We start from the raw sequence: 27,539 nt of genomic DNA on the forward strand, positions 1-27,539 counted from the left end.
CTTGTTTTTAAATGCTTCCGTGGTCTTGCCACACTTTACCTCTTTGAGCTGCTCCACATCTGTGCCCCCAGGTGAGCTGATCAGCTGCTCCTGGAGGTACCCAAATCAAAGCGCAAGCTTAGAGGGGACAGAGCCTTCTCTGTTGCGGGTCCCAAACTCTGGAACGATCTCCCTCTTTGTGTGAGACAGGCCCCTTCTTTGGCTACTTTTAAGACCCTTCTTAAAATGAAACTGTTTTTAACTGTTTTTTATCTAACAAATTGTTCTTAAGATCATTTGTATTTTCTTTTTCAATGTGTGTTTCACCTCTGTTTTAAATGTTATTTATTTATTTAAAAAAAAATTTTTTTTTTTAGTCTGTCCTTTGCCTCTATTTCTTTGTGGTGTACAGCCCTTTGTTCTTCAACTGTGGTTGTTTTTAAAGGGCTTTATAAATAAAGTTGGTATGGTATGGTATGGTAGAATTGTCTCACATTAACTTGTATAAATAAATATGATAATAATACATATGCATACACCAATAAATATACAAATACAAATACAAATGTGATAAAAAAATAAATAAATAATTTGTATAAATAAACGCGTATTTGTAAATATATTTTTGAGATTTGAAAATATAAATAAATAACATTTATAAACATAAAAATGTGACATACAAATAAATCAAGAATTTGTATAAATAAACGTGTATTTATAAATATATTTTTGAGATTTGAATATAAATATGCTTGATTTTGTATTTGTATTTGTATTGAATTTACATATGTGGATCGCTTTTTTGCTTTTGTGTCGATGAGACATTCCTCCCACAAACCACATGCACAAATAAATGTGACCTACACACTCCCCTGAACAACCAGCAGAGAGCACTGCAGCCAGAGCGGTCTGGGTCACAGAGCATTATATGCATTATATGCAAAATGCCCTGAGTTCTCTGCACAAAAACAATCCATGTCTTTACAGAGAGAACACACAACGGGCCCGAGCTAGCTAATGTTAGCGTTGTATTAGCTAATGCTAATGTATCCAGTTCATCTGAAAGACTGTGCTAGCTGCTTATTTTATTGTATCAATGCCGTTTAATGACCTTGTCCCGATGTAGATACTGATCTCTTATCAGTGCAATGTGTGCTCTCTGCTGGTTGTTCAGGGGAGTGTGTAGGCCACAGTTATTTGTGCATCTGGTTTGGGGTAGAAATGTCTCATCGACACAAAAGCAAAAAAGCGATCCACAAATGCAAATTCAATACAAATACAAATACAAAATCAAGCATATTTATATTCAAATCTCAAAAATATATTTACAAAAACACGTTTATTTATACAAATTCTTGATTTATTTGTATGTCACATTTTTATATTTATACATTTTATTTATATATATTTTCAAATCTCAAAAATGTATTTACAAATACGCTTTTATTTATACAAACTATGTATTTATTTGTATATCACATTTGTATTTGTATTTGTATATTTATTAATATATGCATATGTATTAATAACATATTGATATATATAAGTTGATGTGAGACAATTCTACTTCCATACACCAGAGACTTATTGTTTTTTGAACGCAGGCTGACGGCAGCGTGAGTTTTGTGTTATGAGAATGTATGCTTTGTTTGAAAATAAATTAAAATTGACTTTCGCATCACAAAGGAAGTGTTTTTGCTCTTTTATTTAACGACTTAATGGTTCAAGTGTGTTATCAAAAGAAAGTGCATTAACTAAGGTGCGTCTCCGTAGGTCAAGTAAAAAAGAGTCCCCGTAAGGGACAAGCGGTAGAAAATGGATGGATGGAAGTTTAAAACGCATCCAGTCAACTTTAAATTGTAGCACCGCTTCTATCCAACAGGTGGCAATAAATTGTAAAACACAAGCAACAAGTCACATGCCATGCTTATTTGTTAGAAACCAAACTCGATATACTCAAAGAGTGTTAATATAACTCTAACTTGTTGATATTATTTCTCACATCATTCAAACATTTCAACAATTTAGTAGTGGACGACGGAAAGGCGGAAGCCTGATGCTGGCTGATCTGGAATCAGTTTGTTACACATCTCTCAAACACTTTGTCCCCTAACTTCTACGTCATTACTGACTTTCAGACAGTCCGCACACAGGAAGCGAGATTCGGAGAGGCAGGAAGTCCCTCTTGCTTAAACTTCTGAACATAACTGTAAATGTGCCGAAGTAAACACTGTGTATCTATTAAGATCACGTCGACATATAAAACACTTAACAGCTCTGGGAGACTATGGACAAGCTTCGTCGAGTACTAAACGGCCGAGAAGAAAACGAAGAGTTGGGTCTTACGGCGCAGGTACAGTCAAGTTACGAAGCTAATGCTAACATGTCATCATGTATCCAATCAGTGCTATAGCAGTATATTTGCTAACGTTACACTTAACAGCCGTTTATCAATAATTGAAATACTTTTCTTTTCCACTGGCATATAATAGAATTGTCAAATTGTCAATTGACGCGTCTTTAGTCATACTTTGTGTCATTTGTCATAGCGGTTGTCAATACAAGCAATGGCGTTTCCTTAACTTGCTTTAATTTCGATCTTCAATACTGTTGTTTTGTTGCTTACATGCTATTGTTGCATTTGTGTATTGATATTTATTACACGCTTTTCCGAGGAGCATGAATTAAGGTAAGATTCTCACTTTACACTTTATTACTCAGTCCTGTTGAACTTGTATCAAAGAGAAGGTACATCTTGACTGCCTAATTCAGTAATGAAATGATTCAAATGATGCCAAATAGAAGACCAAATGCTAACATTCTCACTACATGAAGGTATTTTACAACATGTTGAGATGTTTGCTATCATACCTGTAGTCTATTTATCCAGATCTCCAGAATACTTCCCTAATTTGAGTATAAAGGAAGATACAGTAACTTTTATGGTGATATATTATGCTGTCTGTCGTTTATTTAATTATTTTTTACATTCAATTAAAACAAAAGCAGTGATGGACAACACAACTGTATCATTTTAATTAATTTAAGGACATAATATTGAGATGTTTAGTAACATACCTGTAATCTATTTATCCAGATAATCTCCAGAATACTTCTAATTTTGTATCTAACTCGCATCCCTAACTTGAGTATAAAGGAAGATACAGTAACTTTTATGGTGATATATTATGCTGTCGTTTATTTATTTATTTTTACATTCAATTAAAACAAAAGCTGTGATGGACAACATAACTCTGTATCTTTTTAATTATTTACATCAATTTAAGGACATAAGAATCAGAATCAGAATCAGCTTTATTGTCATTACGCAAGGTAACGAGATTGAGGCCATTCCATACAGTGCGATGTGTGCATGCTAGAAAAACAATGTGCAAATATATAAAAATATAAAAAATGTAGAAGTGCAATGAATATGGTGTGAAATGAATATATACATGAAAAAAAAAAAAAAATCCCAATCCCAATTTGTAGAATTACGTTTATGGTAAGTATTAGAACTAATTTTTATTTTTATTTATTGTTATCCCAATTAATGCACAACACTCAAATGGATCAATATAAGACACACACAGATGGACATGACAGGAAAGGACATGCCCTAATTTATAAAGTATATTTTCCACAATTAGAGTTTGATCAAATTTCACATGAGCACAAATTGTAGTCACCCAGCATTGGCCACTTGGGATCGTTATGATTTAAATCTGCATATATATTTGATACCAAATTGAAGAGGAAAGTTTGACAAACATGATAACAGTAGAAGTATAAACACATTTATACTGGCGATAAAGCCCTCATTTTCATTTAACTTGTTATGACACAATCAGTTTAACATATCCATGCAATGATACGTCTCCTGAATTGAGACACACCTCATGTTGCCTCACTGTCTTCCGAGTTCCTTGTGTGTTTGAAGGATCTTCTTAAAGTGTGTCCCGTTTCTTCAAGCCACACCAGCACTGTTGCAACATGTGTTAAAACACCAGATGGAAATCTGCAAGCCTCTGTGTAGGTCACTTGAGCTTGTCTTGTGACATCCTCCCATTGTTCTGATAGGTCCTCGATGCCACCTCGCTCAGCTACAGCACCAGGGTGAAATGGTTCGCCATATGCTTCGCCGGAGGCATCTTGTGCTCACTACTTGTGAGTGCTTCTTTCATATTTCATCAACTTGCCTTGTCTATATTTTATAATGTACATACCCTAAATACTGACTAAATGGTATGGTGAGATCAGTTATATACAGTTGTGGTCAACAGTTTACATACACTTGTAAAGAACATAATGTCATGGCTGTCTTGAGTCTCCAATAATTTCTACAACTCTTATTTTTTTGTCATAGAGTGATTGGAGCACATACTTGTTTGTCACAAAAAACATTCATGAAGTTTGGTTCTTTTATAAATTTATTATGGGTCTACTGAAAATGTGAGCAAATCTGCCGGGTCAAAAGTATACATACAGCAATGTTAATATTTGGTTACATGTCCCTTGGCAAGTTTCACTGCAATAAAGCGCTTCTGGTTGAATTTTTGACCACTCCTCTTGACAAAATTGGTGCAGTTCAGCTAAATTTGATGGTTTTCTGACATAGACTTGTTTCTTCAGCATTGTCCATTGAGTGAAACCTCTTATCAGTCATCGAGAATCTTTGTCTCAGTAGGCGGAGGCACACTGCTAGCTTTCACAAATAGGATGCACGGACAGCGAGACTCGCTTGTTGCGACTTGCTGGTGAAAAGCACAGCAAAGCCCATCAACACGAACGAACAAGTATGTCCAATTTTTTGGAAAGTGATGGCAACAAAAAACAAACCACCTGACCCAGTTTTTCCAACTGGAGGAAAAAATTGCACTTCAAGATGTGCAATTTTTTATAACAGAGATTGAAAGTAATTCTACAGGTAAAAGCCAGTAAATTAGAATATTTTGAAAAACTTGATTTATTTCAGTAATTGCATTCAAAAGGTGTAACTTGTACATTATATTTATTCATTGCACACAGACTGATGCATTCAAATGTTTATTTCATTTAATTTTGATGATTTGAAGTGGCAACAAATGAAAATCCAAAATTCCGTGTGTCACAAAATTAGAATATTACTTAAGGCTAATACAAAAAAAGGGATTTTTAGAAATGTTGGCCAACTGAAAAGTATGAAAATGAAAAATATGAGCATGTACAATACTCAATACTTGGTTGGAGCTCCTTTTGCCTCAATTACTGCGTTAATGCGGCGTGGCATGGAGTCGATGAGTTTCTGGCACTGCTCAGGTGTTATGAGAGCCCAGGTTGCTCTGATAGTGGCCTTCAACTCTTCTGCGTTTTTGGGTCTGGCATTCTGCATCTTCCTTTTCACAATACCCCACAGATTTTCTATGGGGCTAAGGTCAGGGGAGTTGGCGGGCCAATTTAGAACAGAAATACCATGGTCCGTAAACCAGGCACGGGTAGATTTTGCGCTGTGTGCAGGCGCCAAGTCCTGTTGGAACTTGAAATCTCCATCTCCATAGAGCAGGTCAGCAGCAGGAAGCATGAAGTGCTCTAAAACTTGCTGGTAGACGGCTGCGTTGACCCTGGATCTCAGGAAACAGAGTGGACCGACACCAGCAGATGACATGGCACCCCAAACCATCACCCAACCATGCAAATTTTGCATTTCCTTTGGAAATCGAGGTCCCAGAGTCTGGAGGAAGACAGGAGAGGCACAGGATCCACGTTGCCTGAAGTCTAGTGTAAAGTTTCCACCATCAGTGATGGTTTGGGGTGCCATATCATCTGCTGGTGTCGGTCCACTCTGTTTCCTGAGATCCAGGGTCAACGCAGCCGTCTACCAGCAAGTTTTAGAGCACTTCATGCTTCCTGCTGCTGACCTGCTCTATGGAGATGGAGATTTCAAGTTCCAACAGGACTTGGCGCCTGCACACAGCGCAAAATCTACCCGTGCCTGGTTTACGGACCATGGTATTTCTGTTCTAAATTGGCCCGCCAACTCCCCTGACCTTAGCCCCATAGAAAATCTGTGGGGTATTGTGAAAAGGAAGATGCGGAATGCCAGACCCAAAAACGCAGAAGAGTTGAAGGCCACTATCAGAGCAACCTGGGCTCTCATAACACCCGAGCAGTGCCAGAAACTCATCGACTCCATGCCACGCCGCATTAACGCAGTAATTGAGGCAAAAGGAGCTCCAACCAAGTATTGAGTATTGTACATGCTCATATTTTTCATTTTCATACTTTTCAGTTGGCCAACATTTCTAAAAATCCCTTTTTTGTATTAGCCTTAAGTAATATTCTAATTTTGTGACACACGGAATTTTGGATTTTCATTTGTTGCCACTTCAAATCATCAAAATTAAATGAAATAAACATTTGAATGCATCAGTCTGTGCAATGAATAAATATAATGTACAAGTTACACCTTTTGAATGCAATTACTGAAATAAATCAAGTTTTTCAAAATATTCAAATTTACTGGCTTTTACCTGTATGTGTGTTTTCACTTATTTAAGATAATTAAAAGTTATTGACCTTCCAATTACAATGGTGGTAAAAAATATAACCATATCAAGGTTAGGCACAATAAACTTTGATTTTTCATTAGCAGTTAGCAATGCGTTCAAAAGGAATACTTGCATTATTATTATTTTATATTATTAATACATTAGTGCTTAATTTGGTTTAAAATAATGCTGACAATAATACTGTTTATTGGCAATAATTTGTGTGACAATATATCATCCAGCAACGTTTATTTTTTGGACTCAAGTAATGATTAATTGAGGCATGGCCATCATTTAAGTATAGGCTTGTATACTGCACTCTGCACGGCATGCCCAGCAGCAAGTAACAGAGAACATTAGAATAGGATAATGATAATCTTTCATCTTCCTATCTGCTTTCATCACTCCTTCTAATGAATTGTGGACGTCTTTATTTTTTTCTGTAGCTGACAGATGCTCATTGCCATTTATTGACCATATAGGGTTCAGCACTACTGTTCATTCCCGGCAAGGGCATCAAACTCTTCGCCGTCTTCTACACATTGGGAAATGTTGCAGCGCTTTCCAGGTATGCAATATTCACCTGACATTTTTCCCTTATACTGTTCATACATTTAACACAATAAAATACATTTCTGATGTTCAGTTCAGTTCAGTTTCAGTTTATTTCGAACATGCATACGATACAATGTAATGTATCACACAATTCCTGTTGTTTGATTACAGCGCGTCCGAAAAGGAGTAGGAAGAAGCAGAGCTTATTTAATCCTATCCCTTTTCATACCATAGCAATTGTATCCAATTTCCTTGTTCTCTGTAACAGAACAGTGAACAAATAAATGATAAATACATATACCATAGTAAGTAAACAAAAATAAATACATAAATAATCTTTGTCTCAATATAAAAAGAAAAAAAAGGGTTCAAGATGTTCATCATAATTCTTGTTCTGTGTACTTTGTGACAGTCTCTTAAACTAAATCATATTGGTGCCTTTTTTTAATTTCTTTGGTTAATCCGTTCTATAATTTAATTCCACTTAGAGATATGCTAAAGGTTTTAAGTGTTGTACGAGCATACAAATGTTTAAATTAGATTTTCCTCTAAGGTTATATTTCTCCTCTTTTGTTGAGAAGAATTGTTGTACATTCTTGGGTAGAAGGTTATAGTTTGTTTTATACATAATTTTAGCTGTTTGCAAATGCACCAAATCATTTCAGGGTTTGTATGTTCTCTATATCCAACATTATGTATTATTCTAATTGATCTTTTTTGTAACACCGTTAGTGAATGAAGTGCACATCTGTAGTTGTTTCCCCATATTTCTACACAGTAACTCAGATATGGTAACACTAGCAAGCAGTAAAGAATATGAAGTAATTTTTGGTCTAGAACATGTTTTGCTTTATTCATTATTGATGTGTTTCTTGCTACTTTATGTTGTATGTTTTTACATGAGATTTCCAATTCATTTTATCATCTATTATTACACCCAAACATTTGTTTTCTTTTACCCTTTCAATATTTACTCCGTCTATCTGTATTTGTGTTTGACTTTCTCGTCTACTGGTACCAAATAGCATTATCTTAGTTTTACAGAGATTCAAAGAGAGTCTGTTTTTGGCAAACCATCTTTTTAATTTGGTAATTTCTTCTGTTATTATTTGTATTATCTTCTGTGTGTTCTCTCCTGAACAAAATGCAGTTGGCAGCGCATGTTTGAGCCAATGCAAATAAAACATATAAAGATACCTTAGGTAGTAAAATATTCCTATCTGCAATTAAAATATATAATGTTCAATAAGTACTGAAAGTAGTGACGGAAATATAGAAAACTAGTGAAAGATGCAATGAGGGTTTCTTCAGTGCTATAGAGTTGATTTACAAGTCAAAACAGAAATTTAATTATACATGGCACAAATCTGTGTTTAGTTTAAGGTGCATTACTAGTGATGTACTGCTTTTCCAGTAAGTCCCAAATTGAAATTTAAAACATGTGCATTTACTGTCGTGGTTTGCTGCCACTATGTTTGAAAAGCAGCCACTAACTAATATGTACATTTCTATTCAATTGTCAAAGTTTAACTGGTCATTATATTCCATATAATTCTCTACTCGGTTTTTTGAATCAATATGTAATGCATGATGCTCTGCTGTCATGTTTAAGTTCCATTCATTTCTTACTCGGTAATCAACACCTTACAGCAGCATATCATGCTGTCACTATTTTTCGTATCGTATATCCACAAGGTTTAGACGCCTCAATAAACTAGGTCAACCTCTGCTTTCATAGCCCAGGCTGCTAATCCTAAACAAGACACAGCCATAATGAACTAATTTGGACATGTTTATAGTCGTGTATTACTGTTAAGTACTTTAAGGAAACTTGAGTTTAATGATTTTGTGATTGTGTCATGGGAGACATCCTTCTGTTGATGTAGCAAATCATCTGCATAATATTACCACAAGCTCAGAATTGAAGGTTCACCAACAATTTACCACTTACAATACAACATAAAACAATGTGTGGGTGTGCTTTGTAAGCGTAGTAGTAAAAACAGCCTGCGTCAACTGGGCCCCTGTCGGGTCTCATCTAACAGACGTGACGTGACGCTCCACAGGCTCCATCTTCCCACTCACAGCTCAGTTGAGCACAAATCTGGTGCTTTGTCAGTGAGGGAAAGCTTCTGTCGGGTTACTGACGTCATCTAAGCATCAGGAAGCTTTGAATGTGTCTTTGGGGTGATGGGCATCAAATATTAATTGCAGCCTGCACAGTGTACATGTTCTTTATGCTGCTCACATTTATAAATGTGACATGAACACATAAATGTATTATTCACTAATAAACATTTTATACCTCATTTGTCCTGATCGGAAATTTAAAAGTTGGATATTTAAATATAGAGCATAACCAGCTTGTTTTGTCTTCTAAAGCACCTGTTTCCTAATGGGACCACTAAAGCAACTGAAGCGCATGTTTGAGCCAACAAGACTTATAGCGACCGTCGTTATGTTGGTAAGAATATTATCACTGATTGAACCTTTTTTTTGTTTTTTGTTTTTCACTCAAATAACTTTTCTCTCAAAATAACTTTCTTGAGTTCTTTGTATGCGCTCTTACAAGGTTTTTAGGCTTTAGGTCAGCTATGTTTTTACTTTTACCAAGAGACAAGCCTGACAAGACATTTTTCTAAGAACTAGTGCAGACTTTGTGAGCCTAGCTGCTTTGGCTTATTTTGCAAACATATAAAACATTAACATCTCTCATGTCCTCTTCCCCGCAGCTTTGTCTCGTCTTAACACTCTGTGCAGCGTTTTGGGTAAGTTGACAACAAGCTAAACAGTCGTGATTATTTTTTACATTTGTGTATTTACAAAGATTAAAATACATGTTTATTTTTTACAGTGGGAAAAAAACATACTGGCCTTCGTTTTTTGTATTCTTCAGTTTCTGGCGTTGACATGGTAAGTGTTTAGGTCTGAGTACAGAATTCAGTATTTTCAGCTTAATGGCAAAGACTACTTCCTGACTAGGCAACACACCGTAGCCTATACAGCCGTCTAACGTCTTGGAATTTAGGCATCCCGAATGTCCACTATTTGGCTGTATTTTGTTATTTTTGTATCTAAAATGGTAGTTTTTTTTTAGATTACCGTTCAAAACCGCTAACTCGACCGCTCTCCGGCGCACGTGGCTAGCTGGTTGCAAAAGTCAAAGCTTGCTACGCTAGCCACGCAATAGTCCAAGTGCAGTCTGCGCTAACTGGCGTGTCCCTGCTGTCTAAATGTATCTTATTAGTCTGTTCTAACATATGGACAGGTCCCACTAGCAGGGACAGCCTCTCTAGGAGAAGTGTGCATTGTTAGATGAAGTAGGCCTGGGCCGATAACAATTTTGCTCAACGATATATCCATCCATCCATTTTCTACCGCTTGTCCCTTTTGCGGTCGCGGGGGGTTGCTGGAACACATAATAATAATGCATGTATATGCTTTCAAATGCAATTAACTTGTATCTTTGGTATCAGAATCAGAATCAGCTTTATTGTCATTACGCAAGGTAACGAGATTGAGGCCATTCCATACAGTGCGATGTGTGCATGCTAGAAAAACAATGTGCAAATATATAAAAATATAAAAAATGTAGAAGTGCAATGAATATGGTGTGAAATGAATATATACATGAAAAAAAACAAAAACAAAAACAGGGTGGTTGGTGGAATGGGTTATTGCACCGAAGAGAAGGCAGTTATGAGGGACAATGGGGCAGTCCGTTCAGGATGGTTATGGCCCTGGGGAAGAAGCTGTTCTTTAGCCTGTTTGTTTTGGTTTTAATGCACTTGTAGCGCTTCCCAGAGGGCAGCAGGTGGGACAGGTCAGAGCCAGGGTGGGTGCTGTCCTTGATGATGGCACTGGCTCTGTTGAGGCAGCGGGAGGTGTAGATGTCCGTCAGAGAGGGGAGAGGGCGGCCGATGATCTTCTGAGCCGTCTTGACCACTCTTTGCAGCCTCTCCCTGTCTGCTGCAGTGCAGCTGCCGTACCATACCGTAATACAGTAGGTCAGCAGGCTCTCGATGGACGAGCGGTAGAAGGTCAGCAGCAGGTCAGGCTTCAGGTTGTACTTCCCGAGGACTCTAAGGAAGTGTAGCCGCTGCTGAGCCTTCTTGATGATTGATGTGGTGTTGACTGTCCAGGAGAAGTCATTAGAGATGTGGACTCCAAGGTACCTGAAGGTGTGGACCCTGTCTACACGCTCGCCGTTGATGTAGAGGGGGGCAGGGTCGGTGCTGCTCCTCCTGAAGTCGACGATGATCTCTGGTCTTGCTGGTGTTGAGAGCGAGGTTGTTCTCCGAAGACCAGGCCGTCAGCTTCAGGACCTCCTCTCTGTAGGCAGCCTCGTCACCCCTGGAGATGAGCCCGACCACTGTGGTATCGTCGGCGAACTTGACGGTAAGGTTGTCACTGTGGGCCGGACTGCAGTCATGGGTGTAAAGGCAGTAGAGGAGGGGGCTCAGCACACAGCCCTGTGGGGAGCCGATGCTCAGCGTGCGGGAGGATGAGAGGTGCGGGCCAAGTCTCACATTCTGGGGTCGGTCCGTTAGGAAGTCCCTTATCCAGGCGTTTGTGAGAGGGGGGAGGCCAAGAGTGTCCAGTTTATTGCAGAGTCTGTCCGGGATTATTGTATTGAAGGCAGAGCTATAGTCCACAGAGAGCATCCGTACGTAGCTCTGCTGCTGCTCCAGGTGGTTCAGAGCAGAGTGGAGAGCAACAGCGATGGCGTCCTCTGTGGACCTGTTCGCCCGGTATGCGAACTGGTGGGGGTCGAAGTCTGGAGGGATATGGTCCTTGATGTGCTGGAGAACAAGTCGCTCGAAGCACTTCATGATTACCGGAGTGAGGGCCACTGGTCGGTAATCATTCAGGCTGGTGATGGGAGACTTCTTCGGCACCGGGATTATTGTAGATGACTTCAGGCAGGATGGGATGACTGCCTGAGCCAGGGAGAGGTTGAAGATCCTGGTGAGGGGGGGAGCGAGCTGGTGGGCGCACGTCCTGAGCACCTTTCCAGGTACTCCGTCTGGTCCGGTAGCCTTCCTGGGGTTCACAGCCAGGAGCACTCGTCTGACACTGTGCTCCTGTACAGTGAGTGGAGTGGCACCGGAGCCCGGTGGGGGCGGGGGCAGGGCTGGAGCAGATGAGTGTCGCTGGGGGGTTTCGAAACGGGCAAAGAAACAGTTAAGCTCCTCTGCCAGTGTCGCACTCTGATCCGCAGTTGTCATATTGCAGCCTCTGAAGTTCGTGATGTCATGAATGCCCCGCCACACCTCCCGTGAGTTTTTGCTGGACAGATGGGACTCTATGCACCTCCTGTGGTCCGCCTTTGCTTTTTTAATCCCTCTCTTCAGGTCGGCTCTAGCAACACTGTACAGTGCCCTGTCCCCTGACCTGAAGGCTGCGTCGCGGGCCCTGAGGAGTGTGCGGACCTGGCTGGTCATCCAGGGTTTCTTGTTGGGGTAAACCCGGATGGTTTTTTCCACAGTCACATTCCCGATGCAGAACTTTATGTAGTCCAGCACCGTTCCTGTGGCTGTCTCCAGCTCCTGTTGTTGGAAGAGGTCCCAGTCTGTGTGTTGGAAGCAGTCCTGAAGTTTGGGGAGTGCATCGTCAGGCCAGGTCATAACAGTCTTTGTGATAGGCCTGGCCTGGCGTCTGATGGGGGTGTAGGTAGGAGAGAGCAGGAGGGAAAGATGGTCTGACTGTCCAAGCTGGGGGAGGGGTGTAGCTCTGTACGCGTGCTTTATGTTGGTATACACGTGGTCCAGGGTGTTCTTGCCCCTTGTAGAACACTTCACGTGCTGGTAGAACTTAGGGAGTACAGTCTTCAGATTGGCCTTATTAAAATCCCCTGCTATGATATGAACACCGTCGGGGTGGACCCGCTGCTGTTCGTTGACGGTGTTCAGCAGAAGAGAGAGCGCTGTGTTTACTTTGGCGTCCGGTGGAATATACACAGCCGTGATGATAACAGACAGCCAGCTCTCTCGGGAGAAAAAAAGGCCGACATCTAACAGACATGTACTCCACGTCCGGGCAACAGTGCTGTTTAGTGATTGTCCCGTTGTTGCACCAGTTCTCATGCACGTAGATACAGAGCCCCCCTCCTCTGCTCTTACCGGAGTCCTTAGTTCTGTCCCGGCGGAGCAGAGTGCGTCCGGCTAGCTGCATGCTAGCATCGGGTATTTCCGGGTGAAGCCAGGTTTCGGTGATAATCATAGCACAACAGTCCCGAACATAGCGGTTTCCAGCAAGTTGTAACTCCAGGTCGTCCATCTTCTGTACAAGGGATCTGGCATTAGAGAGGAACAGGCTCGGTAGAGGTGGCTTGTGGGGTTGTTTCCTAAGCCTGAGCAAGACGCCGGACCTGTGGCCACGCTTCTTCTTCCTCTCCCTCCTCCGTCTGCGCCGTCTCCCAGACCCGACAACAAACCACGGAGAGCCCTGTGCTCTCGCTATGTCATCTGGGATGTTGTGCTCGTGGTGAAAGTCGCTCGAAACAGATATCTGGTGCGAGTTACCGATATCCAAGAGTGACTGGCGGGTGTACCGGGTGTTTGCAGTACAGGTGGTGCACAAAAGGAAAAAAAACATGAAGAAAAGAAGGAAGAAAGAGCACTGAAATGGAGAGCCGTAATCCGCTGCGTCTGTGCACGCCGCCATCTTGGATTTATATATTTTAACGTTGTATTGGAATGTAGATTTTTAAATGTCAAAATTAAATAAAACAAATACTAACAATAACCTATACTTCCTGTTAGCAAACTTTTGTACTTGAATGAAAATGAAATATTTGAAGGAGTGGGTGGTGAGGCCTCAAATATACTCAACCAAAACTAATAATAAGGCTAAATAAAGTATTGACAAAGTTGCACTTTAATATTGAACATGTAGGCAGACGTAAAGTTGTACATTTGAAAACAAAAAGTGCAGAGTAAAAATATAAATACTACAGTATTAACAGGTAATGCAGTAAAAAACTTGAGTCTGGCTGATTCCGAGTGAGGAATACCAACATGACATGACAACGTGACAAATGTTTGTCAAACCTTTGAAGCACTTTTCAAAATGCTAGTTTAATAAAAGTATTAAATGACAGCATGTCTCTGGCGATTTATTAAACCACACTTTCTTTGAGCGCACACTATTTTGTACTGTTTCGTTTGTACTGACGTGGCTTGTTCACCGAACGCCTCAGTGAGTGTGGACTGTTGGGTGGTTGTGTTTCAAGTGAGAGCAGGTTTGTCGTATTTGCGCACATTCTCGGTGTTGATAGGCTCATCTTTTTTCACAGGTTTTAACTGAAATATTCACAAACTGGTGCAAAGGTATTTAGTTCTGTGATCAATTTGTTGATGTTTGGTACTACATGTTAACTTGTTGCACTGTGTGATGTGATGCTAGCGGGCCTGCATCGTCACACAAAGAGTCAAAGACACTTAATGGAGGACAAGATAATTCACACCCTTTTCTTTTCGCTATGGCACAACCGCGTGTAGCTGCAAAAACCGACAGAAAGCGCGAATACTCTTGAAGCATACACATAGCGATTTATCAACGCTGGAAAACTTACCGACTTAATTTTCATTTATCGTTTCTTAATTGACTTATCGAATATCGGCCCAAGCCTAAGATGAAGCCGTACTAGCGTTTTTCGGAGCTAACAAAGCTAGGCTAAGCTATCCTGTGTATGAAGCGATGACAAATCAGAGTGAATGCTTTGATTGATTAGTAGTGCGGTAAAGGGGATGAAAGTAGATGGAGAAAAGCAGGAGACGTTTGCTGTAACACACGTCCTGTTTCATAAATATATTGCTGTTTACGAGTAGGCCCTGCGATGAGGTGGCGACTTGTCCAGGGTGTACCCCCCCTTTCGCCCGAATGCAGCTGAGATAGGCTGCAGCACCCCCCACGACCCAGAAAGGGACAAGCGGTAGAAAATGGATGGATGGATGGATGTTTACGAGTAGGTATTATGTCTCATGGTTTAATCATGATTTAAAATACTAAACCAGGGGTCTGCAACCTTTACTATCAAGAAACATTTTGTCGCCTCTTCCACTAAAGAAAAATAGTAAAGAGCCGCAAAACGTAACATAGCTTATGAACTTTAATAGTTTTCTTTTTTATGTTTTATATTACAGGTAGAGCAATCTGTCCATGTGAAATTAAACTATATTTTATTTTCTCCCTCTTTTTTTTTTGCAAGTATTTATGGTTAGCTTACCCAAAGAATTGTACACTCAAGAAGCTGAACTGAACACACAGGCTTGCGGTTTCTTTTACTTGCCTTCCTTGCACTTCAGCACTCAGCCTGTGCACATTCACAGCCTCAAAGACAGTCAGAAATTATACAACTCTTTAAAAATGCTAACTTTTCTTACTCTGGGATTAATAAAAAAATCACAACAAGCAGGTAGAAGAACCACGCGTGGCTCCAGAGCCGTGGGTTGCAGCCCTCCTGTATAACTAAAGCCACTAACATGTTCTAGATCTACGGCTGTACGGCCAAAGTTGACTAAAAAGCACTGTGAAGTGTCGTAGCAATAGGAATATTATATAGTGAAGTTACTTGAAAGGAGGGTCCAGCCGATAGTCGGACCTCAGATTCAAGAGGAGCAATGTGGATTCCTTCTTGGTCGTGGAACAACTGACCAGCTCTTTACTCTTGCGAAAATCTTGAATAAGGCCTGCGAGTATGGTGCTGTGTGGATTTGGAGAAGGCGTATGACCGGGTCCTCCGGGAGATCCTGTGGGAGGTGCTGAGGGAGTACGGGGTGAGATGGATCCTGCTGAGAGCCATCCAATTTCTGTACATCCAAAGCGAGAGTTGTGTCCGTGTGCTCGGTTCGTGACCTTCAGCTCTCACTGAATCGGTTCGCAGCCGAGTGTTCAGCGGCTGGCATGAGGATCAGCATCTCCAAATCTGAGGGCATGGTTCTCAGCAGGAAACCGGTGGTTTGTACAGTCCAGGTAGAGAACGAGACTCTGTCCCAGGTGGAGGGGTTTAAGTATCTTGGTGTCTTGTTCACGAGTGAGGGAAAGATGGAGAAGGAAATCAGCCGGAGAATCGGAGCAGCTGGGGCAGTATTGCAGTCTCTCTGCTGCACGGTTGTGACGAAACGAGAGCTGAGCCAGAAGGCAAAGCTCTCGGCCTACCGAGCTATCTACATTCCTACTCTCACCTATGGTCATGAAGTGTGGGTCAAGCGGATACAAGCGGCCGAAATGAGTTTCCTCAGAAGGGTGGCTGGAATCTCCCTTAGAGATAGGTTGAGAAGTTCAGTCACCCGGGAGAGACTCGGAGTAGAGCCGCTGCTCCCTCGCTTGGAAAGGAGCCCGCTTAGGTGGTTCGGGCATCTCGTGCGGATGCCTCACGAGCGTCTCCCGAGGGAGGTCCACATTGCACATCCCCCTGGGAAGAGACCCCGGGGCAGGCCAAGGACCAGATGAGGGGATTACATCTCCTCCCTGGCCTGGGAACGCTTCGGGATCCCCCAGGAGGAATTTGCTAATGTTGCTCTGGAGATCGAAGTCTGGGGGTCTCTGCTGGAGCTGTTGTCCCCGCGGTTGAAGATGGATGGAACTGTAGTTACCCGGTGTGGTCTGCAGAAGGCAGTGGCGGTCTTGCTGCAGTGTTGGACCTATTCTGGCAGCGAAGAAGAAATGAAGAAGTGTTGGAGGAGCTGTTCTCGCGAATGTGTGTCGCGCTCTTGCCTGTTAGCTATACAGTGCTAGTTTTATGAAAACACGGTCATTCTGCCTTCTTCATATCGTCGCCGCCGTTACAGTGTAATAATGAATGTAATGGCATGTAATAAAAAGCTTTTTATTACATGTAATAAAAAGGTTCATGTATAATAAAATAAACTTTTAGCAGATACTACGAATACAATCTTACATCTATGACTTTACTAAGTGATTCTCTAATTCAGAGGTCTGAAACCTGTGACTTTGGAGTCACATGTGGCTCTTCTGCCTTCTTGTGGTGGCTCCCTCAAAAATTTTTTAAACTCCAGAGTGAGAAAAGTTTGCATTTTTAAAAAGAGTTCTATAATTTCCAACTGCCTGTGAGGCCGTAAATGCTTACAGGCTGAGTTCCTAGTCGCAAGGAAGGCAAGTAAAAGAGACTGGAAGCCTGTGTGTTCAGTTCAGCTTCTCGAGTGTGCAACCCCTTGGGTAGACTAACCATGAATATTTGCCAAAAAAAGAAAACTAAATAGTTTAATTTCACATTGACAGATTGGTTTTCTTGTCAAATAAAAAAGTTGAAAACTTTTAGACGTTTATAAGCTGCTACGTTTTGCTGCTCTATACTATGTTTCTTTAGTGAAAGAGGAGGCAAAATGTCTTTTGATAGTAAAGGTTGCAGACCCCTGCAGTAGTCGAGCAAACTATTAGAGATTTTTACAATTACAATATTTGTTATCAAATATAGCCATCATATCTCATGTATTCATTATTGTTTTACCTCACTGGGATTCCTGTGAAATTGCATCTGCATGCAAAGTCAACTAATTAAACTTCCCATTTTTAGAAGTGTAATGAATCAAGATATAACAACTGGACAGCACAGTTATTATCAGCTCACTGTTAAATGTTAAATTTAAAAACATATATTTTACAATATTATTAAACAAATGAACATTTATCAAAACATGAACAGTCCTGAAGATTGGTACCGTTGTAGACAGACATCGATTTCTAGGTACTGGTAATTGTTACCGTATTGGTTCAAATGTTAAAGGTACCCATCCCTATAAATGTGACTACTGAATCAGAATATAATGAAGTCATGTGTCTGAGAGGGAACTTGGTTTCTTGACCAGTTTTGAGAGTCATTAATTAGTCATTAATTTGATTTCATTGCTTGTGCTTTTACACTAATGCGTAGTATGTCAGTAAACTGTTTTACATCATCAGTATGCTTAACACTTAGCTTATATTTTATCTGATCCAGATAATACGACTATATTCAACATTATAGTGGAAGTAAAATGATTTCCTGTAGTTGGGTGGGAATGTTGGGGGGGAATGTTTGTTTAAGCCTTGCCTGATCGGTTGCCAGGTGGGTCAGCTTTGTTTTGGCCGGTCCTAGCAGGTAAATGACAGATGGGTTCTATCTTATTGTGCTGTTTATAGACCGGACAAAAACAGTACCAGACTCTGTACTGCTCCATTATCAGTTACACACATCTCACCTCAAGAATTGTGTGGGAATGTGTAGCTTTAACTGGTTCATTCACATTTAACACTCAACTTATTTCATGTATGTTACCTCACCTATAATGGAGTAGCACGGTCATGATTAAGTCCCATCTATAGTAGGGCTGCGACGATGAATTGATCAATTAAATTAAAAAAATGCTTTACTTTATATTCTGGTGCTTTGAGTAATCATTTGAGTGTAACTAATAAAAAAATTTTTTTTTTTTTAAATCCAAACCGCATGGAGTACCCAGAGTTTAAACACATTGACGTAGTTTTGAAAAAAAAGAATAAAGGGCATGTTGAACAGAAAAATTGTTTATTTAAACAATTGTCCCTGAAGTACGCACTAAGCCGATAAAATGTTTTGTCCAATTACTCGATTTATTGAGCAAACTAATCAATAGATTACTCAATTGAGCAAGTTAATATATATATTAAGTGATTAAGAAAATGATCGATAGCTGCAGGCCTAATCTGTAACAATGATCTGACTTTTTATTTTCAACAAGGATGAGCACAATCCATTTTAGACATTGGTAGACCTCAGATTTGTTCATATGTAAAATGTATTGGTCGCATATGAAATAATGGAACTTAAATGGGTGTTTATGTTGAATTCCAAATGTTATGGTTTTAAGGAAATTTTACTTTACAGTTTCCATGGTATTGCAAATAATTTTGAAGGCTCTCAGTTTTAGCATATTACACATATAACGACAAATGTAATACATTTTCGTTCAAACATTTAAGCAAAAACACATCTGTATAAGTAAATGATTGCTTATAAACATGTTCATAAACATTACTAATCACACTACACACTAATCCTCGTCACCATGGCGACAAATAAACTACGGTTTTTGCAACTATCATCCCTGCAGGACGATAGCGAAACATGCTTCACAACACACTGTAGGAGGATACAATAGCTAACCACTATCAGCAAGTTAGCGCTCCTGAATGTAAACAAATGCAATAGGTGGATCTACACAGACATCGAATGTAACGATACCAAGTACAAGAGCGTGTATAGTCGATACTACAATAATTACGTCAATATTTTTTATTGTCACAAAATCTTTTGTCTTTTATTGTTCATAAACAAATTAAATATGTCCCAGGACAGAGGAGAACTTAAACCAATGTATGACCCTGTAACTACTTGGTATTGGATTAATAACAAAATTTGTAGTATCACCCAGAAGGTATGTAAAGTATCAAACAGAAGATTACGTGATTATTACATTTAAACAGAAGCGTAGCTAGAACATGTGAAAAGAGAAAGTACCGTAAGCAGATATTAACAGTAAGTGAACAAGTAGATTAATAATCCATTTTCTACCGCGTGTCCCTCATAATTTTTATAAAATAATAAAACCAGAAATGACACAATAGGTTACTGCGTAAGTCAACATCCTATTGGGAGCCTTTGTTTGCTTACTTACTACTAAAAGAGAACTTGTCTGGTACATTTACTAATTACTTAATGCCAAAATTCTTATTTGATTGCAATGAGAAATGTATGTTTAATGTATCATAAGGTTTTCTGTTAAAATAAAGCCAATAATGAAAAGTAACAAAATCCATTTAGGTACCGGTACCTAAATATTGGTATAAGGTTTTCTGTTAAAATATAGCCAATAATGAAAAGTAACAAAATCCATTTAGGTACCGGTACCTAAATATTGGTATCGGGACAACCCTAATTTAGAGTATAATGAGGCATGACCATTAATACATTGACTACTTGGGGTTTATTAGGGTTAAGGTCCTCCATAGCCGTCGACAAAAAGCCTTGGCGTTGTGAATTTCAGCATGTCTTTGCTTGCATACTCCTTAATAAGCATATTTACACAATGTGTGACAAAGGATGTCAGTGAAATCCCCTGGGCAACTCGGAGGATAATAAAGAAAGGAGTGTTTCGGTATGACTGCCAGCGTCGTTGCGACCCACTATTGCACATACGTAAGAAACATTCACTTCCGCTCTTGCCTGCGTTCCCAGAGCCGTCACCACGGCAACCACAAGTCACACATCCCAAGCTCATTCCTAACAGATTCTGGGGTAGAGAACACTCCCACGCAAGAGCCCAGCTGTCTGGATGAAGGTGGTTTTGCAAAAAGACGTCGGCACTGACCCACACACTGGGGTGGGCAAAGTTCAGACCTCAGGCTGAAATCTAAGACAGGATCACATGTCACTAGACAGTGTGTGTGTGTGTGTGTGTGTGTGTGTGTGTGTGTGTGTGTGTGTGTGTGTGTGTGTGTGTGTGTGTGTGTGTGTGTGTGTGTGTGTGTGTGTGTGTGTGTGTGTGTGTGTGTGTGTGCGCAGTCTCTGCTGTTGGACAAATTAGATACCTTGGAAGGAGTTCATACTTAAGCCTATTTCCTTTATATGGTTAATTAAGATGCTGACAATGGCATAGGCTTGTAAAAATCAATTTTGTAAAGTTAGTCAATGCCTAACATGACAAGTTTCTTGTTAACTGACGATACACAATAACACTGATCTACTGTTAATCATTCAACTACTACGGATTCCTTTCATATTTCAGGTCTATTAGCTCTTTAATTGGGGAGCTCTCTAAGCTAGCCCTAAACTACTTTCTACACTCCAAGCTATCATGGCTTAATGTGTTAAGTCTTTGTTTTGAAATCTGTCTTTAATCATCAGCACAAAGATTAGTGTGCAGTTAACTCACGATTATGTTGCATTTAATCCCTTGTTGCATCACAGACCCTGTCGTTCAGTTAGAACTACAGTTATGCTCATAAGTTTACATACCCTGGGAGAATTTATGATTTATTGGCCATTTTTCAGAGAATATGAATGATAACACAAAAACCTTTCTTCCACCCATGCTTAATGGTTGTGTGAAGCTATTTATTGGCAAACAACTGTTTACTCTTTTTAAATCAAAATGACAAAAGAAAGTACGCAAATGACCCTGATCAAAAGTTTATATTGGCTGCTGGTTAGCGCCTTGCATGGCAGCTCCCGCCATCAGTGTGTGGATGTGTGTGTGAATGGGTGAATGTGGAAATACTGTCAAAGCGCTTTGAGTACCTTGAAGGTAGAAAAGCGCTATACAAGTATAACCCATTTATCATTTATCATTTACCCCAGTGACTTTGATCTGATAACATGCACAAAAGTTGACACAAACAGGTTTTAATGGCTAAGCAAGGTTCAAATCCTCACCTGTGACCTGTTTGTTTGTAATTAATGTGTGTGTATAAAAGGTCAGTGAGTTTCTGGGCTTCTGACAGACCATTGCATCTTTCATCCAGTGCTGTACAGATGTTTCTGGATTCTGAGTCATGGGGAATGCAAAAGAATTGTCAAAGGATCTGCGAGAAAAGGTAATGGAACTGCATAAAACAGGAAAGGGGTATATAAAGATATCCAAGAAATTGAGAATGCCAATCAGCAGTATTCAAACGCTGATTAAGAAGTGGAAAATGGGGGATTCAGGTAGACCAGCAAAGATTTCAGCCACAACTGCAAGGAAAATTGTTTGAGATGCAATGAAAAATCCACAAATAACTTCAGCTGAAATACAGGACTCTCTGAAAAATTGTGGTGTGGCTATTTCAAGATGCACAATAAGGAGGCACTTGAAGAAAAATGGGCTGCATGGTCGAGTGGCCAAAAAGTACTGACCTTTTATACACACACATTAATTACAAACAAACAGGTCACAGGTGAGGATTGGAACCTTGATTAGCCATTCGAACCTGTTTGTGTCAACTTTTGTGCATGTTATCAGATCAAAGTCACTGGGGTATGTAAACTTTTGATCAGGGTCTTTTGGGTACTTTCTTTTGTCATTTTGATTTAAAAAGAGTAAACACAGTTGTTTGCCAATAAATAGCTTCACACAACCATTAAGCATGAGTGGAAGAAAGGTTTTTGTGTTATCATTCATATTCTCTGAAGAATGGCCAAGAAATCATACATTCTCCCAGGGTATGTGAACTTATGAGCACAACTGTACGTCATTTTTTTTTAATGTTTGCTTTTGTGTCTTGATTAACCTATTCTATATTACACACATGACATGCAGCTTTATAACATGGAAGTTGACGCTTGAGAGAAAATGTGTGTACTGTGATGTACAAGACATTTATAACGTTATACAGGATATGAAACATGTTGTAAACTATGTCCTACATTTAATGGTCATTGCTTTCAGTGTTTTTATTTGCAGCGGTTGATTTGAGATTTCTTTGTGTTTTTTGTAATTGATTGGTGTATTTTTGATGACATCCTGCCCACATTGACAAGGCATATCCGATCTCTCTGTTTATGGTGCTGTCATATTTGTATTTGTATTGTAATAGTTTATTTTGAACAGTCATACAGTTTCAATATGGTGCATCATGTAGTTCCAATTTGTCATTGCAACATGTCCGAAAAAGAGTAGGAAAGAGCAGATCTTATTTCATCCTACCCCTTTTCCGTTTCATAGCAATTGCTAACACATTTGTTTGTTCACTTCCTGTTCTCAATCTGTAACACAAACAAATACAGAAATGATAAATGAATAATAAAGTTCTCGTGAATAAATCGTTGTAAATTGCAATTCACATAATGCGATACATAAAAGGATCACCTTATTTGACCAGGTACATAGAGTTTATCAGGATTCTACTTCTTTGTACTTTGTAAACAGTTTATTAAACTAGATCCTATTAGTACATTGTTTAACTTATTTGCTTAATTTATTGCATATTTTAGTTCCTCATATTGATATGCTAAAAGTTTTAAGTGTTGTACGTGCCTACAAATGTTTTAAGAACATTTTTTCCCAAAGGTTACAGTATATTTATTTTTTATTTTATAGAAGAATTGTTAAACATAATTGGCTAGCAGGTTATAGTTTTCTTAGTGCATAATTGTAGCTCTTTGTAACTGCACCAAATCATTGAATTGCAATGTTTTTTATTTAAAATATAGTGTTTGAGTGTACTTCGATACCAACATTATATACAATCCTAACAGACCATTTGTAATTATTTTCCATATTCTTACACAATGCCTTAAAGAATAGCAGTAGAGCAACAAATTCATATTTATAGTAGAGATTATGGAATGATTTTTGGTCCAGAACATATTTAGCTTTGTTCATGATTGAAGCATTTATTGCCATCTTGGGTTGTAAATTTTTTTATTTGAGATTTCCAGATCATTTTATCATCTATCATTACACTAAAAAAATATTTATTTTACCCTGTCAATCTGTTTGAGTTTTTTTCCATACTGTTACTGAATGGCGTTATTTTAGCTTTACTGAGTTCCAAGATTGTCTGTCAATTCATCTCTCTGTGTTAATTTTTTCTGTAATTACTTGTATTAGCTTCTATGTGCTCTCTCCTGAGCAACATGCGGTCATATCATCTGTGTATATAGTACTAACCTTAGGTTATTTGCAACTTTACATGTCATTTGTTTAGCGATTTAACTTTACATGCCATTTATATAGCGATTCAACAATTTTGGTCCCAGTATCGAACCCTGGGGTACACCTTAATATATATTCAAAAAATATATTTAGAGCTGTTGACATGTGTTTTCGTAGCTTCAAGTATTGCTTCCTGTTGATTCATACTGTCTTTTTAAGCACCTGGAATCGGATTTGCGGACATCAAATTCCATGTGTTTTCTGCCTTTTTGCACTACCATGGCCCATATTCAAATAGTGCCACAGAGGAGCAAAACAATCTCAATTGCCTCTTGAACCATATGGTGCACAGTAAACCTATCCGAATTGCAGTCACTTGCCCTTATTGTGGTATCTTTTATTGTCAACACCGTTACTTAAACATGCTGTTCTTTGTCTTTCAGGTACAGCATCTCTTACATTCCTTTTGCCAGGTAAGACATTGTTTGTGGGTCAAATCTGAAAACATACACTTTTCACTTGATCGTTGGCTGCTGTCAAAGTCAAAACTGTTGCCTCTCCCATGTTTTTATTCTAAATCTCTGAGCCATAGAACCAGTGGGAAAACAACATGTTTTTATTTACTTCTAAAAATGTCTGTTTGCGTTCCCCATTTGGCTGTAATCCTCTTCCTCCCCCTCCCACAACCACTTAGTCCAACAAATGGCTGCTTGTTGTTTCACACTCTGTGACGTCATTTGCTTTATCCATACTATCAACATAAAATCCTTTTCACACAATAAAGCTCTGTCGGCCTCACTTACCCCTTCCCATGTGATAGGCCCCCATCACTGTGATTAGTTTATCTTGAGAAGGTAAGATTTTGAATTATATCTCGACACAAATACTGAAAATGATCCTTAATTCTCAATCTCATAGTTACATAAATCTGCCTTCCGCATGGTAGTTACACAGGTCAACCTAACAATGAAAACTGAATGCTTTGAAAGCATTCTGCCACTAAACGCTAGATATTATCGCTCAGTTCACCTGTCACATTCCTCCTTGTGGTAAACCTCCCAGGCAAGCATGAGGTGCAATGTTGTTTTGCCAATCCAGATGTGAGCAGGATTATGTCTCGTTTTGGAAAGACGACCTCCCCAACAAAGCCTGTGTGTTTTGGTGACCCTTTAATCCACCCTAACAGCTGAGAAACCTGCTATAACCTCCCCATAGTTCCCCCTCCCCCAACCCAAACGCTGGCAACAAAACAAAGACCATCTCGCTCGCATGCAGCCGCTGCCAGAAACCAAATTCCTGAGGACAAAAGTTTGATGGCTTACTATGGTCTTGCTGTTGGTATTCTCATTGATGCTCAAATATAGACTTAAATTTGTTTATGTTTCCTGCTTTAAACCATGTTTCATTATTTGGGAGGTTAATACTACAATTATCTACAGCTATATATTTGCATTTATTTCTCAAACTGTGAATTGAGGACAGACACAACACCACATGGCAGTTGGATTTGATCCTTTAATGTGTTTTACTCCGCTGCCTGCTCATAAGCTCCCTCACCTAAACACTGAGGTAATAAAGTATGTGTACTTCCCACAGTGCTTGGAGGCTATGGTTGCTCTACATTTTCATAAGAAATAAGGCAGTTCTCAGAGGTGCATTATTTAGTCATGAAGCTGTGAGGTGATGCAAAAAATAGCATCAAGAGAAAAAAAACAACCTCAGGCCGTGAGGATGCTGGTATGCACAGCCAAAGTCTCCTTTCTTACACATTGACCTCCCCTCCCCCTAGCCAATGATTCCCCAGACCCCCATTCTCCTTTTAACCTTGACGGGCTTCACACCTCCTCCACTGAAATGTAACTGTGGCTACAGCCAAAGTCTGCATAGCAACACACTCATGGCAAGACCCCCAAATCAGGGAAAAAGAGTTGGCAATGTGTGGTTGCCATGGAGATGACTCTTCTTGCATCATCGTTTAACAGAGAGAGCACCTGGCGGAAGGGAGCTCCACACCACGTCGAACACGTGGAGCTTCCCCGCCACAACACACTCTCTTATTCATGAGCAGCCCCTACTAGAATTAAAGCGACGAACGGTGAAAGTGCTTTTTTGTCACTTTCCATTTTGTGTGCATGACTGTGTTTTGTCCTCTGGGATGTATGTTCAGTCGTAACTGTATCTCTTTATTTAAGATTTGACCATTTCGTCTTTCCCACCCCCAACAGGGATGCTGTGATGAAATGCTTCACAACCTGTCTGAGCTAGGATTCAGGAGTCCACAAACTCATGTGAAGACTGGTCCTAATATGCAACTGCCAGAACAGTAACTCTGTAAAATATTGTTTTCTTTCCTTTTCCTTTTTTTTTTAATACTTTAGCTCCTTACATTATACATAATGACATCTTGCTTTTTGAAGGTCTACTATATTATACTGAATGGTTTTATACATGATATAAGTGCCTTTAATGCTTAATATATTGAAATATATATTGATACATCAGAGTGCTAAATAATGCACCAAATACAATTTTACAAAATTTATAAATGATGTATTTATGTGCTTAACAGTCTATGGCATGTTTCTTTTAAATTGCATTTTGATCAGCACACGCACAAATATGGGCAAAAATAATGTATTTCTCTGTCTTTAATATAAGCAGTTGATCTGTAAAGATGCTACAGACTAGTTTTTAATACAATGCAATTTCCCTTTGGCATGTAAGACACTGCTTCAGTGATTCTGCACGGGCATCTTTGATGTCCTTGAGCTTAACTGTAAAAAAAAGCACCATATGTCTAGTCTGTGTGTATGTGAGCATACATTAGCCCCCTCCCCCAAACTGGCAAATTACATTAAAATAGAGTATTTTAAAATTTGATTTCCTGCCAGACGCAACAATGACCCGGTTAATTATGCTTTCCTGAGCAATGTGGTTTTAGCGTGACCTAATAACCCAAGATAGCTTCCAACTGGATCCCTGCATTGCTTCAGCATGATGGCTTCTAGCCTTTGAGGATGGAGTTGTCATGACAACCTCTTCTAGGGGATTCATTACCTCAGTCCACCCCCATCTGCGGTGCAGATGTTCATATTATGGTGACGAGAAGGTGTGAATATGCGTTTGTCTTACACTGTTTGTGACTTTAAAGCTGTTATTTTGCAGGAAGTCACAGTGCTCAGTTTCTTACTTTGTACCAATGTGCTTTGTGTTTTGCAAGCCCCCACATAGATTCATTAGGCCCTTGCAAAGTAGGATTATGGACAAAGTATCCCTTTTAGTACAACTTGTTCAAGTTACTTGTTAAATAAAAAGCAAATCCCTCAGCACCATACCCTCTTTATGTAATCTGCGGGATCAAATAATGCTGTAGAATTAAGGGACGCCTGTTGTTTTTTTGTGATCAGGTTTCTTTTTGGATTAAAAGTTTGAGAACGTATCCTGACTTCGGCAATCTGCCAGTGTCCCAACTGTTTCCTGCAGCATTACGTTTAATGCAGAAGTCAGTGAGAAACGGGATCACACGCACACGCACACGCACACACACACAATGCCAGCCTCCAAAAAATAAACACATGGTTGTTCTGCTAAATATGAATATAAATAAAAGGCAAAACTAACAATGTTTTGGACATCAAATCTATACAAAAGGTATTATTGCAATAAGTTCTAGTTAATGTTTATATAATGTGTACTTGTTGCTCATTCCGGTTCATAAAGTGTAATTTATTCACCAGTATTGTAAATGACTCCTGCACTTAACAAGAGGTTGTAGCCAATATGCCCAGTTGCTTCAGTACAAAATGTCTTGCAAATTGTAACGGAAAAAGCAGTTTTTAATAAAGGATGTGTACATTCA

At 39.5% G+C, this 27,539-nt stretch overlaps 1 protein-coding gene across 1 annotated transcript; it reads left to right on the forward strand.

The window, feature by feature from the left end:
- The first annotated feature begins 1,972 nt into the window (after nt 1-1,972).
- sft2d1 (SFT2 domain containing 1) lies at nt 1,973-27,539 on the forward strand. The gene is made up of 8 exons (XM_061959563.2): nt 1,973-2,332; nt 4,060-4,146; nt 6,989-7,074; nt 9,444-9,525; nt 9,794-9,829; nt 9,916-9,974; nt 24,124-24,153; nt 25,906-27,539. The coding sequence occupies exons 1-8, from the start codon at nt 2,267-2,269 to the stop codon at nt 25,943-25,945; spliced, it is 486 nt and encodes a 161-aa protein (XP_061815547.1). The 5' UTR covers nt 1,973-2,266; the 3' UTR covers nt 25,946-27,539.

This window comes from Nerophis lumbriciformis, linkage group LG02 (assembly GCF_033978685.3).
Source record: "Nerophis lumbriciformis linkage group LG02, RoL_Nlum_v2.1, whole genome shotgun sequence".
Lineage (NCBI taxonomy): Eukaryota > Metazoa > Chordata > Actinopteri > Syngnathiformes > Syngnathidae > Nerophis > Nerophis lumbriciformis.

Coding starts and splice junctions, on each gene's coding strand:
- sft2d1 (XM_061959563.2), top strand. CDS start 2,267: ATGGACAAGCTTCGTCGAGTACTAAACGGCCGAGAAGAAAACGAAGAG. Junction 2,333..4,059: donor AGTTGGGTCTTACGGCGCAG/GTACAGTCAAGT, acceptor TTGTTCTGATAG/GTCCTCGATGCCACCTCGCT. Junction 9,975..24,123: donor CAGTTTCTGGCGTTGACATG/GTAAGTGTTTAG, acceptor TTTGTCTTTCAG/GTACAGCATCTCTTACATTC.